The sequence below is a fragment of the Cyprinodon variegatus genome, unplaced genomic scaffold (assembly GCF_000732505.1).
Source record: "Cyprinodon variegatus isolate N-32 unplaced genomic scaffold, C_variegatus-1.0 Scaffold25, whole genome shotgun sequence".
NCBI classification, from domain to species: domain Eukaryota; kingdom Metazoa; phylum Chordata; class Actinopteri; order Cyprinodontiformes; family Cyprinodontidae; genus Cyprinodon; species Cyprinodon variegatus.
Genome location: NW_015150478.1, coordinates 388,692 through 402,274, shown reverse-complemented (window position 1 = coordinate 402,274; position 13,583 = coordinate 388,692). Strand labels below are relative to the sequence as shown.

Here is a 13,583-nt window from a genome sequence, read left to right as displayed (position 1 = left end):
GTGTAATTTAATATGTGTATATGCAAGTTAATTCTGATTTATGTCCCTGGGGGCACCTCATAATAGATAGGTAATGTGCACGTCTGCTGATTTGTTTAGATTTAGCTTAATGTAATTTCAGTCAAATAATAGGTCTTAATTATTGCTGTTGGTTAGTGAACAGTTTACTCTTCATCACAGATTAACTTTTCCACACACACAAGCATAATATCTTAATTTAAATATGGGCATCAATCAGAGGCACACTTCTCTCTGTTAATCTATTGTTGAAAAAGTAAAAACAAAGTCCAGTCTATCCCTGATAAACTCCAGAAAATTCTTTGCTAAATATTCCCCAGCGACTTAAAGAACTAAAACTTTTCTTATAAAGGTAAGATTGTTTACTGTACATCCCCTCTTATATTTAAACCGCACAGATTGGACAAAAGAAAATCCATTTTAATACAACGTTTTAGGAGTTATTATGGTTCCGATGCATCTATCAGCTTCTCTGGTGTTTGTTGTATTTAAGAAGCAGATAAAGAAGTACCAGAACTGCAATTGCTTGACAAAAATTAATAAGCACATGGGCATCATAACTAAATAGATTTAGAAACATTTTCTTACTTATGAATAGTGTGTTTTTCTTTTAAAGCAAGCAGCATAGGTGTTAGAATTAAAACATCAGGAGCAGAATGAATCATGAAGGGCTGAGGCGGATGAGGGTAGGGGATCCAACATTCATGGACATGCTGTGCTTTCATGTCCTTTGAGGTGTCAGTGGACCAGTCGCTGCCAGAACTGAAGAACATCCCACCCCAGATATCAGGCAACAAGCTCGGTAGAGTGCCAATTCAAATTTATCTCTGCTGGAAACCATGCTGCATAACTGTTCCAAAACGGGACTTACTTCACATCATGTTTTGTTTATTGTCGAACAAATCATCTTAGTTTTTTTACATACTGTAGATCAAAACATTTTAATTCATGATAAATACTGTATGTAGTTTAATTATGTGCTGGAATTTCTTACTGTCCGTTTCCCCTGAAGACACAAGAAGCTAATAAGTGAAATTATTTTGTGGATTATGCATCTTGATCTATCTCGCTTGACAGAGCACTTCATTTCTTAACCTAAAGATTCTACATTTAGGAAACTTTTTCAATTATAACTGAAAAGCAAACAATTTTATTTTTAGGCCTTTGATGTGTGGTGTTTGCAGTTAAAAATGCTAATCTATCCAGAAGAGGCTGTTTATCTAAAAATCTCTTCACTGTTTCATCATTATGTTAATCTAATGTGCACGTTCTGTTCTGGATTTCACTGAATATAAATGAGCCCTAATTGTCAGAAGCAGAGAATTAGGTGTGATTTTAATAATCTCTTCAAAGTAAAGTACCTACTTTACATTTATTTCAACACAAAAGCTCATGGGTGCTGAGATTATGGAAAATGATTTTTAAACTAGAGTTGCATTTGCAGCTTCGTTGCTCAGAAATTGAATGTGATCACAGTGATCTGCTCCCTCACTGATGCTTTGTGTATGTCCTGTCCCGCACTCTGAAATCATGCCCTTCACTGTCCTAGTGACAGATTTACCCTTTTGAAGTATTTATCTAGCCGGAGGAGGTGCTGCCATCTGCCCTGCAGACGGACTCCAGAGCTCCGCCTTCATATGCACTGTAATGGACTCGCCAGAATGGTGTTATCACACTCCAAGCATTTGTTTGGTTACAGCTGTTTATGATATGTACAGTAAAAAAGCATTTTTTTTTTTTTAAATATATGTTATAAACATTTAGATTTGAAGCTAAAGTAAAGTGTTCCTATGAAGCATGATGCTGCCATTACCATGTCTGGATGGTGACGATGAGGTTGATGCTCTCAGGCTGCAGCATTATTACAATTTTAGTTTGCTGACTCACATTACGCATCATTTAGATTAAAAAGTTCGGTGTTATTCTCGTTTTATTATCCCACCTGAGATGTGAAGATTGGCATCTGCTGTGCTGTACAGTTAGTATGAGTCCCTAACTCTTTCTCTGGGGGTCGACCATGTCCTGGTAGATTTACAGTGGTGTCATATGCTTTCTATTTTCAGTGCTCTCTTAGATATTAATAGCTTGGAATATTGTTTTACAACCTAACCCTGCCATACTGTACGCATTTTCCCAATTTGATCACTATCTATTGCTGTTGTTTCCCCTGCTCAAAGGATCCACACTTTTCTCATCTTTATTTCTACAGACACTTTGATAGGATGAATATATTTGTAAGGCATTGTATAAAGTTGTGTATTTTTATTGTAGATACTTTATTGTTTTCTCCATTGCCTGTAAAACTGATGATTGAGTTTTTAAACATTACATCCTTCATTCATCTGTTCAGTGCTCTGTCAGTGATCTGTGCTTCTATAGTCTGTGTTTGCTCAAACGCTATGATTAAAATGCTGAATGAAAAGACGCTGGTAGAATATTTTCCATTCAAGGAGGATGAATAGCACACCGTTATACAGTATTTTCACCCATTCAAAGGCATGTTTTTAGGTCATTTTACAGTAAGGACACATCCTAATAGCAGTATACTTCCCACCTGGGTGTAGTTTCACTTTTATGTCTCACCTTTGGTGTACAGTAACCCCTGTAGTGTCTCGCAAAAGATGTGATCCCTGCTATATCAACATTTTTTTCTTCCCACGTTGTAGCCTACAAATGCCTTGAGAGCTGAGGAAACCCTTTGACTGAGACTGTCTGTGTGATGTGCAGGTCAGACCTCAAACTCACGCAGAGACAATCCTGACAGCCGACAGGGGAGTGAGACACCGAGTGCAGCCGAGCTCAGATGTCACGCAACACAACCAGTGTTAATTAGCTCAGCCAGTCTGCAGAGGGCGGTACCGCATTAATTAGCATAAAGTGGCCGGAGGGACCTGCTGCACCCATCAAACTTGCATTACTTAGCATATTTAGGATAACGTTATGGGAGAGTAAGTGTGTAGGTGGAAGTTTTGCTTTGAATTCAGAACTGAATCAGTGCAGGTCTTGTGTCTGGTGTTTGTGGTCACAAAGTCACGGATCACAGTCTTTCTTATGGATGACTAGAGCTCTTTCTTCAGTTTCTCTCTGATTCTCTTTGATGTACTTTTTTTTACTTCAATGATGGCAAAGAAAGCAGTCTTTCACAGTGACTCAAACCCAAAAAAAAGAACAGACAGTGGGAGCTTCTCTGTGTCAGATCCTTGTATCATTCATTATTAACTCTAACAGTGTTGGTTTGAGCTTAAAACACTGAAAAATACATTTACATCCTGAACACAGAGGCTATTCCTCACATTTGAGATTATGAGAAACTTTTTATTCATAGCAGTGGTAACGTCCTAAGTTCTTCCTATGGTGTGGGAGGCAATAAGTAGGCAGTCAATGAAATTAGATAAAATTGTTTCTATCTTTCTTCATCTGCAGAACCAGAGTGTGAATAGTGATATCTCACTACAGGTTATTTATCTGATGCACGTTCCATTCCTTGAAAGCTACCATCCTGCAAATTATAGATGCATCTCTTGTGGAATAATATACTATTAAATAAATAAATTAGCACTGCTAAATGTCCCATTAAATAATTATATGTACCATTAATTTAATGCATTATTATGTTATTAAATATACCATTAATTATTAACTTAACAATAAAATAATGAAATGTCCCAATACATTATTAAATATACCTTTTAAGTTAATGCATAAAACAATCAAGTAATTTGTGGAAAAATACATTATTTATTTCTCATTATTTCATTCTAGATATTAATTTAATAAAAATATATTTAATTATTAAATATTCTTGTTGATTAAACACTGACTGAAATAAATATACGTATTTTTAGCTGGTCTACAGCCTCTGGCCCTGTTGTTTTGGGGTTTGCATGCTGAAATGTTTATGAGATATTCAAATGAAAAAGATGCCTGAATGCTTCAAATGTGTCATATTCATGCAGGTCAGATCTCGATGGAGGGCTTTACACGATATCTGAACGGAGAAGAAAACAGCATCATTCCCCCGGAGAAGCTGGACCAGAGTGAAGACATGACCTTTCCACTCTCTCACTACTTCATCAACTCCTCACACAACACATACCTCACAGGTGCGTACACACCGATGGGAGTTGAAAAGTAAGAGGCTCTGTGTAATTGCACAGATGCGTCTTTTATTATTCTACTAACGAGTGGATTAGTCATGCATTAAGAAATAAAATTAAAGTGCTGCGGGCAGGAACGTTCAACTTTATAACTCGCAGGTCACTCAATCAAATCTGATGGTGCATCTCAAGCTTCCTTTCCTGTATTACTTCTGAAGAATTTATCCAATCAAGTCATGGCATGAGACTCATTTCAGTGTCATTCATGAGTTAAATATTTCTGCAGACTGGTAGTCACAGTAACTGCTTCCTGGCATGTGCAACTGAGGGGGTTTGCAATACAGGGGCCATTTTCTCCTCAATGAATATTAGAATTCATCTATTCAAATCTATTCTGAGAGAAAATCGGAGTGCATTGAATCTTTCAAGTGAATCAGACCTCTCCTGCAGTGGAGGAAAAAAAAGGAATTTCTGGAACGACTCGACCTCATAGGCTGCGAAATGGAGAAATGAGAAAAACAAACAAGAAGTGCTTGGTTTTCTTCTCACTAACTCAGACTCCTTTATTTCTTTTCAAACTGAAACAAGTTTGACTATTCTAAGTGGCAGCAATTAAATACACCATAAAAGGACAGATTGGTGTCCTTAATCATGTGTTTAAAACTAACACAATATTTTTTTTCAAACATACATTACTGATTGGTGTAGGATGTTAACCAAAAAGCGGGGGAGGGAAAAAAAACACAGTTAAAGAAAGCTTATGAAAAGATGTGGAAAATAGTCAGCATAATGAAGAGAGAGGCGCTCGCTCTCACATGGCTCTTTTTAATGTTGCGGGAAAGAAAACTGCTAATGCAAAGTGATAATTGCCTCACTAATGGTGACAAGTTAAAGAGATTTGCCTGCATTAGACACTTTTACTGTTGTTTTTTTTTTTTTTTTTTTTTTTTTTTTTTTTTTTTTTTTTTTTTTTTTACTGCTTTCTAGCAAGTGAAAGGATTAATGAACTGTATGTGTGACTGTGTGTGTTGTGCAGCGGGCCAGCTAGCAGGAAACTCCTCAGTTGAGATGTACAAACAGGTCCTCCTGTCTGGGTGTCGCTGCATTGAACTGGACTGCTGGAAAGGACGCACCACAGAAGAAGAACCTGTTATCACTCATGGTTTTACAATGACAACTGAAATCTCCTTTAAGGTAAGATAAAGGGTATAGGCGGAAGAACATGGTTTCTGAAACATGTTTTGCACTTTTGCTTATGAGTATGTTTTTCACTTGGAATATGCACTTCATTAAGGTGAAAAAACCTGGAATCGACAAGGAAATACTTCCTAAATTTATAATATAATAAGCAAGATATTTTGGCAAAGGTAGTTCCATGAATTTAGATGCACATATGCTGTACTTTTAAATAGTGTTGTATCGATACCAGTATCAGGCAGGACCCCGTTGCTGCACTAAAATTTGAGAGCAAAAAGTTTATTATAACTACTTTATTATAACTACTGTCACCCATTCCAGGTAGGCAATAAAAAGTTCTACCAGACTCACTTTGTATTAGTCTTTTTCCTGCTTCACAAAGGTAGGCAGCAGCTTGACAAAGCCATAATGGCAATTATTTTACATCCAAGTAGGATGCAGTTCTTCATATATACACACACATCACTTTCAAACAGATGGTATCAGTATGGTATCGGTGTCAGCCGTTTACTGCACAGCCAGGTATCGGGTATCTGGGCCAAAAATGGCATTGGTGCAACACTACTTTTGAATAAAATTTGATCAAGAAAGGGACTCTCCATTTCACTGTATATGTTTCCCCTTGACCAAATCCCCATTTCCCACTGAACAAAAATATCGTCCCAGATCATGATTCTGCTTCCATCGTATGTCTGAGGGGATGGTGTGCTTTTGGGGATGTCTATGCTTACCTTGAACTGCAGCACACTATTCTGTTGCATGTACAGCATTCAATTAGGTACATTTTTGTGACTTGAAACCTATTTTGAATTATCAATTTCCAATTTTATATTTTATCAAGCATTTGATTTTTCAAGTAGGTCATTAGGTTGGTTGCAGAATTCCAAGTTTGGTAGCTTAACTTCTGCTTTATTTGATTCATGTTGCGAACCTTTTAACCAATCGTTGTTTCAACTTATAAATAAAAAGTATTTAATGGGCATGCTTGAAAAGAGTAACAGTAACTTAGGACACCCATTTCATCATTCCTGATTCATGGTGCCTTCACAAGAATGAAAGCAATCTTTGCCTTGTGTCCTAAGCTGCAGGATTCATGCTGTTCCCAGAACCCCTACTGCGCTTTCCATTACAGACTCATGTATGTTGATAAACTCTTGTTAAATTCATATCTCTTATGAGAACTGAGTCTTTAAGTGACTACTTTCTATGAACTGTAGAAATGATCAGTCCAGAGCAAATATAAATGAAGAACAAATTAGAATAAAAGATTGTAGGATTTTCCTAGCTTAGTGTAAATATGTATGTTTAAGAGCCTACGTTTCTATTTTAGGGATTAGGAATGAGGCTAAATTATCTTTTAACTAATAAACAACAACAGTTGCTAGGTGGTCAAGCTAGGAATTTCACAATTCAAGTAAGAATGGAAAATGGAACATTATTTTGATGAAATAATGTTTAGAAACCATTTGGTTAAATTAGGAGCTGAGGTAGACAGTTTCAGGTAGCTAGACCTATTTTAGGTCTGGTTACAAGTCACCAGATTGGATCCAAGGTTTTCTGGAAAGATGCATTTTTTTTTTTTTTGCTGGGTGAGCAAGATTGCAAGGTTCTCATTCATGTCCTTCCAAATGCAGCCTGCAGAGAGCTGTGGGAGAAGAGGAAGAATGCTGCTCTGGTCATACTTCTCCACCTGTAGGAAATCACAGGAATCCCAGCCATGAAGAACTACTCCTTTCTAGAAATTGCAACGAAAATCGGTTCTTCTTTGTTTTGGATTTAGAGTTTTAACAGTCTCATTCTCTTTTATATGCAGTTAAACTGTAATCCTTTTGGCTGGGTTAGATCCCTAACATGAGAAACTTTCTTTACTTTACCCACTCTTAATAAAGTATTGTAATTGTCATTTTTATTTTATAGTCCAGTGTTTTCTTCAGTGCAAATTCCCTAAGTAGAACAGTCAAAAGACTGAACAGACACTAACGATGGACAAGATTCGTTAGACTCGTGTTAACTGTGCATATGAGTGCACATACTGTATGGAGGGATTAGAGATGAACAGAAAAATCAACAAAACCTCAAGATTTTCCTTCCCCAAATCACCTCCTCAGATGTTTCACCACGTCTAATTCATCATTTGCAGCTCTTTCTATTAAGTGATATATTTTCTCCATCATTTGATAATTTTATATGAACTGACTTGTTTTATTTTTTGCTTATAAAGCTGTTGCCTGAAAGCATATTTACACAGGAGGCAGTAGAGACAATAAACTATTGATAGTTTGTTTGTGTCATTATTGAGGGTCGTCCATTTCTAGGTTCTGTAGATCGTCCATTTCTAGGTTCTGTAGATTGAGGATGTTTTCTATTTTTATCCCATCGTGCCACCAGGGAGTAACATTCGTTTTTACTCATTCTGAAAAGCTGGAAGAACTCATTTGTGTTGACGATGTTTCTAAATGAGCATAAATACGGATAAATTCAGTTAAGCTTATAAAGCATTTAATAAACCTGAATCCCTCTAGCAGCAGCTTTCTCTCCCTCCTCCTCCCCTTTATTAAATACAAACTCAGGGCTTTTCTTTGACCATCTGACAGATATACTGTATGCTGTATCAAACTGCAGTCTTAGAAACTCTATACTTCCTCTGGTCTCCCAGCAACAAGTACCGTTTTGTCCATGTATGCTGTTCTTTTTTACCCCAAACTCCACTGCTGTATGGAGTGCAGTGCTTGGCTGCTTACACAAGCAAATAATTTAAAAAAAGAATTTGCATTTAAAAATGCATTTTTAAAACTAGAAAACCACTCTGAGATCGCAGATCTCCACCAAGCAGCAAATCTTCCCCCATATTGTAACTTAAACCTATAGCTAAAACTCACACATGATCTGGATTATTGCAAAACTATGAAGTGTTACTTGACACGAGGAATGTCTTTTGTAAAAATGTCATTAAAATCTGTTTATAATTTATGAAGTTATCCTGTACAGACAGAAAAACACACACAAACTCTCCTAAAAATATAATGTTTGTGGAGGCAATTAGGTTAAGACAGTTAAAAAAAAACAATTTGAAACAATGTGAAAGAGATATCCACATTCAAATGTTTTAGGTTGTGAATAATATCCGGTGTTTATGGTAACTGACAATGCATCTCTCACATCAGTGCGGTGGAAAATTGGTCCTCCCCTCTCTGCAAAACTGTTTCAATTCAGCCATAGTGAAGAGTTTGAAGCATTAATGGGCTTTTCAATTTCCTGAAACACAAGCTCAATCAGATTAAAGTCCAGACTTTGGCTATGCTACTCTAAAACCCTACTCAGGTAATAAATACAAATAGTAAAAAAAATGCTTTATGATCTGAAACATTTCACTGTGTCTATAACGGAATTGGGGTCTGATCTATAAGGGAGAGAATACTTTTTTACATAATGTTGTATATATTTAATGCACAATACTCATAATAATAACTCAGAATCATAATCTTTTTAACAGCCTCACGTTTTTTTCTGTTAAAAAAGTGATGTTCTCCATATTAATAATGAAAAAAAATAGTAAAAATTAATATAACACATGTGTCTATCCATATATTTGGGAAGGGTACCAGAAAGAGTAGATTGGTCCAGGGAGTTAGTAAAAATGCATTTTGTTTTGTAATATCCACTCCTTCAAATCCCTTATTATTATTTTTGGATCTTGTACAGCAAAAAATACTTTGTAGAAACAATAAATTGACCCCACAAAAAACACCTATATAACCAAACATAATTACTGTTTATGATTAGAATTCTGTTTTGTGGTTTTATAAAGAGAGGAATAAATTATTGACAGTATGAGCAAATGTTGTTTAGGTTAAGATAAGACACAGAAAGGCAGGGTTGGATGAAAACCAAGAAGCAAAGAAACTGGGACAAGCATCCTGCAAACTTCATGAGAGGCAGATGCACTGAATCGTCCCAAGGACAAAAGCTGAGGGGCGATTAATTGATGTCTTCAGAGGGGGAGAGGATAATAAGAAAAGCTGATTTTATAGAAGAGAGCGTTAAAAACTTAAAGAAGAGTAGATGTCAAGAGGAAGGAGAAATAAATGAGTGAACTGATTGATATACTGTAGGAAACTCTTATCTAATAAGACGAAGAGAAGAAGCCTAATGGATTTAGGGTGAAATGTTAAAAATGGAGAGCTACAGATAACGAGATTGTTGATTTTATTAAGAGAAAGTTTGCAAATTGAAATATAGGCAATACTTTAATTGACACTGTCGCTAACAGTGGTCTAATTCATATTGAAGATTGGTGGTTCAGACAGTTGATCTCAAACTGTTTCCTCTGAGTTTGACACCATTCTAAGACATAAAAAATTATTTCACTTATTCAGTTCAAAATAGTGATTTCATTGTTTTTTTAATGTATTTGTGTTTGTTCTTTAAGCTTGTCTCCACTCTGTATTTCTTGTGTTCTTTCTCAGGAAGTGATCGAGGCTATTGCAGAGTGTGCCTTCAAGACTTCACCATTCCCTGTCATCCTGTCCTTCGAAAACCATGTGGACTCGTAAGTTGACAATATGTCTCAAGTTGGAAGCTACCATTTTTGACCTTTTTGATGAGCAGAAAGCATTCGTCAGCTGTCACTTACTGGGCTGAGGGGAAGATCTTGATGGGTGGCTCTATCTTTAATAGCTCCAGGGGGATTTCAGGGGAGGAACATACATATTCAGCATATTGACATTTAGCAAAGAAATCATGATTGTCTGTCTGTGCTTGTGTGTTTGTGTGTAACTCCCAGACCAAAGCAGCAGGCGAAGATGGCAGAGTACTGCCGGTCAATATTTGGAGACGCATTACTGATGGAACCACTGGAGAAATATCCTGTGAGTACAAAGGGAGCTTGAACACACTCTACATGTGCACGGGCTCACTCAGACATTCACACTTTTAGCAGCTCTGTCTCTTTTTTAACACGCAGCTTGATACATAAAACATGCTTGCAGTGAAGTGGTCAAAAGGTATTAACCCACAATGAGTGCACTCAGGAGCCAAAGGAGTCTCTGCCTGTCGGCTCAGGAGATTACATAGTTTTAACAGGAAAAAATGTAAGAAAAAATAGTGTGAACAGTATTATATATAGTTTAGAATTTTTTTCTCCAAACGTAGCCTCTTAACACCCACCTAATTTAAAGTAATCCCTTCCTATTTTGCATAACAAAATGAAAAAGCAAATAACCGAGAAACTACAGGATTATTAATTTTGAATCACTGTGATTTTGGTATTAATCAAAATGATTCTATTTAGTTTAATAATCAAAGGTGAGGAATCGCCTTCCATTGTTTTGTTTTCCAATCTGTAATTACTATGCATAAGAATAACCCAGCAAAAGTTAAGATTTCTCTGCAAGCACTGAAAATTGCAGTTTGCAGACGCTCTCTATCCAACACCCAATCCATTTAAATTCCACCTTAAAATTGCTGGTTAATCTCATAAAATACCAATAAAGTCATATAAAAGTTGTGGTTGACGTATGATAAATGTGAATCAGCATATGTGGTTTTGCCTGACATTGTAACATAGTGGCACAAGTGTGCGAACCTGCAGCATCAGCATTACTGTGAAGATAGCTGAAGCAACAGGTGTTCTGTTTTATTTACATCCAGACTAGCCTGTTTGAAAAGATATACAGAAATTACAGCAAAATCTCATTCCCTCTGTAGAACATCTGTCTCCTTCACTCACTCACATCAGCGACTGATTACGTGCAACAGGAGCCAACTTTGGATAAATCATTTCAGAATCCTTCCTTTTTTGTCTGCGTCACCTCTGGACTATCAGTGAGACTGAAAATGACAGCCATTTAAGATTAAACGAAAGTGTTTTATGCTGTAATCACAACATGGCTTTTCTTGGCAGCCCTTTATCAGTCTTTCCTCTGTTGCCATGGCTACTAGAAAAAACCTTGCATTGTCCCTTTGTGGCCGAACGCTCAGCCTCCCCTCCTAGTACCCCCCTCCACCAAAAAAGGCGTCTTTGTTGTGTGTGATGACGCAGGCACCCCATGTGAGGTAAATATAGACATTTGCCGCACAAACTCTCCCATGCACAGTCTCTCTGCAAACTTGAAAGCAAACACACTCATCTCCTCTGCACATACAGCACACACACTTTAGGAGTTACTCGTCTTGCAGCTTCAGCAGGGGGAAATTGATGTCCCTGTTGGTAGAACACCATAGAGGAGTGAAAGTTCCCACCACTCTGAGGCAGCATTATCTCACAGGCGCAGGAAGTTCCACCAGTCCTGCTGCCTGCCAAAGACCCATCCCTCTGAGAATTACAGCCCTCCGACTGGATTTGACATTGAAGTATTATCAGGGAGAAGCCTTGTGAATAGAGTGGCATGAGGGAAATGGAGGGGAGGGAAAAGATGAGAGGCACACCAAGGGAGGAGCTGGAGAAACAGAGAGAGAACGTACCTTTGAAGAAATAGATTTTTACCACTGAGCTTGTAATGACTGGGAAAGGTGAGAGCAATGACAACCACTCCCCTCTGGCAGCCATGTATACAGCATAGCGAATGGAATATCAGCTCCATGAATCCGTAGGCGCTCTGTCAGATAGAGTAATATAGCTAGATTGGTTCCAGCTCAACCAAGAGTGAGGATAAAGAGGATTAAGGTTTTCATAGAACTGAAGATCCCCCTTCATCTACTTTTCACAATTTTTTTTTTTTACAACATTTATAGGCGAATAGGTCGTTTACCTTAGACAATGAACGCACAATCACCCACAAAAAATTAATTATGTACCTTAAGGTAAAATCCATATTTAACAGAATACAGGCGTTGCTTTTAATCTTTTTGACTCGGATAAATATTTCTCATAAATAATCAGCTTAATCAGCATGGGTGATAAAGATAAAGATAAAGATAAAGAAACAGTTGTTCTGAGTTTGTAGAAAACACCTCCAACACGCAATCTTTGTAGCATTCTAAAAAGATATATGGATCTTATGACGTTTCTCCGACTGATCCACTCCTGAGCTAACTGCTGAAAATGGCTCCGTCTATAATGGCATAGTATAAAATCTTTGTTCCCCAGCCAGTTTTCAGTGCTTTTATCTTTATGTTTGGTGTCACTGTGATGTTGAATAACCCATGGCCTGTAAGTGAGTCTGATCCTTCTGACACTATGTGATATACTTCGTTCCCAGATCCCTGGATTTGTTTTTCTGTTTTGGACGATGTGACCTCAGTGGAAGGTAGAGGTCACATCAATAAAAACACACAAAAAAAATCGCTATATGCATGACACTAAATAGAAAACCTCATACTGATGAATCTAGTAATAATGCACTTTTCAATAAGTAGGTGCTCCCTTCTGGGGCTTCTTCTATTAAGCCTTTTATGGTTTGTTTGGTGTGATAAAATAAGTGATGTATCCTAACCTTGAAGTTCATCTGGATTGGACAGCTTCTGTAGGTCTTTTTCTATCATCTGCACTATCCATCTAATCATACTGGGTTGCATTTCTTCTTGTGGCCACTCTAGTTGATTAGCTAAAGCCCCATGAACCTTATACTTTTAAATTAAATTTGGAACTATGGCCATAAGAACATAAAGCTACTTGGAGGTAGTCTTGTACTCTTTATTAGTGTTTATACTCTCCTTTTCAAGCTGATAGGACAGCTTCCTCTGGCCTTAGTGAAGTGCATAGATAGTTTGATCCCTTAATCTTCCCCGCAATCAACTTTTTTTGCAGATAAATGGTATAGATCCAGGCTTGAGCAAATTGTTTTTATATTACGGTCTAATTTTGACATTTTTATGCACATGTGTTTTGTTTCTGCATTATTTGGCCTAAAATTATATCAAACTGTACCTCTATGGGTTGAAAAATTGCAACAGCAGTTGAATTTTACTAGTGGGTGAAACTAGGGATGCACGATATTGCCTTTTTTGCCGAAATCCTATATCCCGATATTCCGAACACTGAAGTTCCGATTTCCGATATAAGCCGATACCTATACAACAATACTTGTACTTGAAGAAATGGCGCATGTCAGCAAAACTGGGAAGTAGGAGTGATGTAATCTCCAAGGCAAGTGTTTTTTTTTTTCTTCCCTTGTGGACACCCATATTCTCTATTGTTCATACAAGGCAACTATGTTCATTTTTACCACCATTATGAAAATGAAAACAGCACTGATCAGCATGATATTCCAACTTCCAAGCACAAACTGAATGCACTGCAAAGCAATCTTATTCAATTACATTCCAAGGTGG

The 13,583-nt window shown here is 37.2% G+C and overlaps 1 protein-coding gene across 4 annotated transcripts in view; it reads left to right on the top strand.

Moving 5' to 3' along the window:
- plcb1 (phospholipase C beta 1) overlaps window positions 1–13,583 on the top strand; it is a 153,302-nt gene that overhangs the window by 95,578 nt on the left and 44,141 nt on the right. For all 4 annotated transcript variants that reach the window (XR_001481859.1, XM_015395075.1, XM_015395068.1 and 1 more), the window contains exons 10-13: window positions 3,975–4,121; window positions 5,152–5,309; window positions 9,779–9,861; window positions 10,096–10,180. Coding sequence is in view for 3 of the 4 variants with exons in the window: in XM_015395075.1 (XP_015250561.1) it covers window positions 3,975–4,121; window positions 5,152–5,309; window positions 9,779–9,861; window positions 10,096–10,180 (473 nt within the window). In the remaining variant the exon portion in view is untranslated. The remainder of the gene's footprint in view (window positions 1–3,974; window positions 4,122–5,151; window positions 5,310–9,778; window positions 9,862–10,095; window positions 10,181–13,583) is intronic.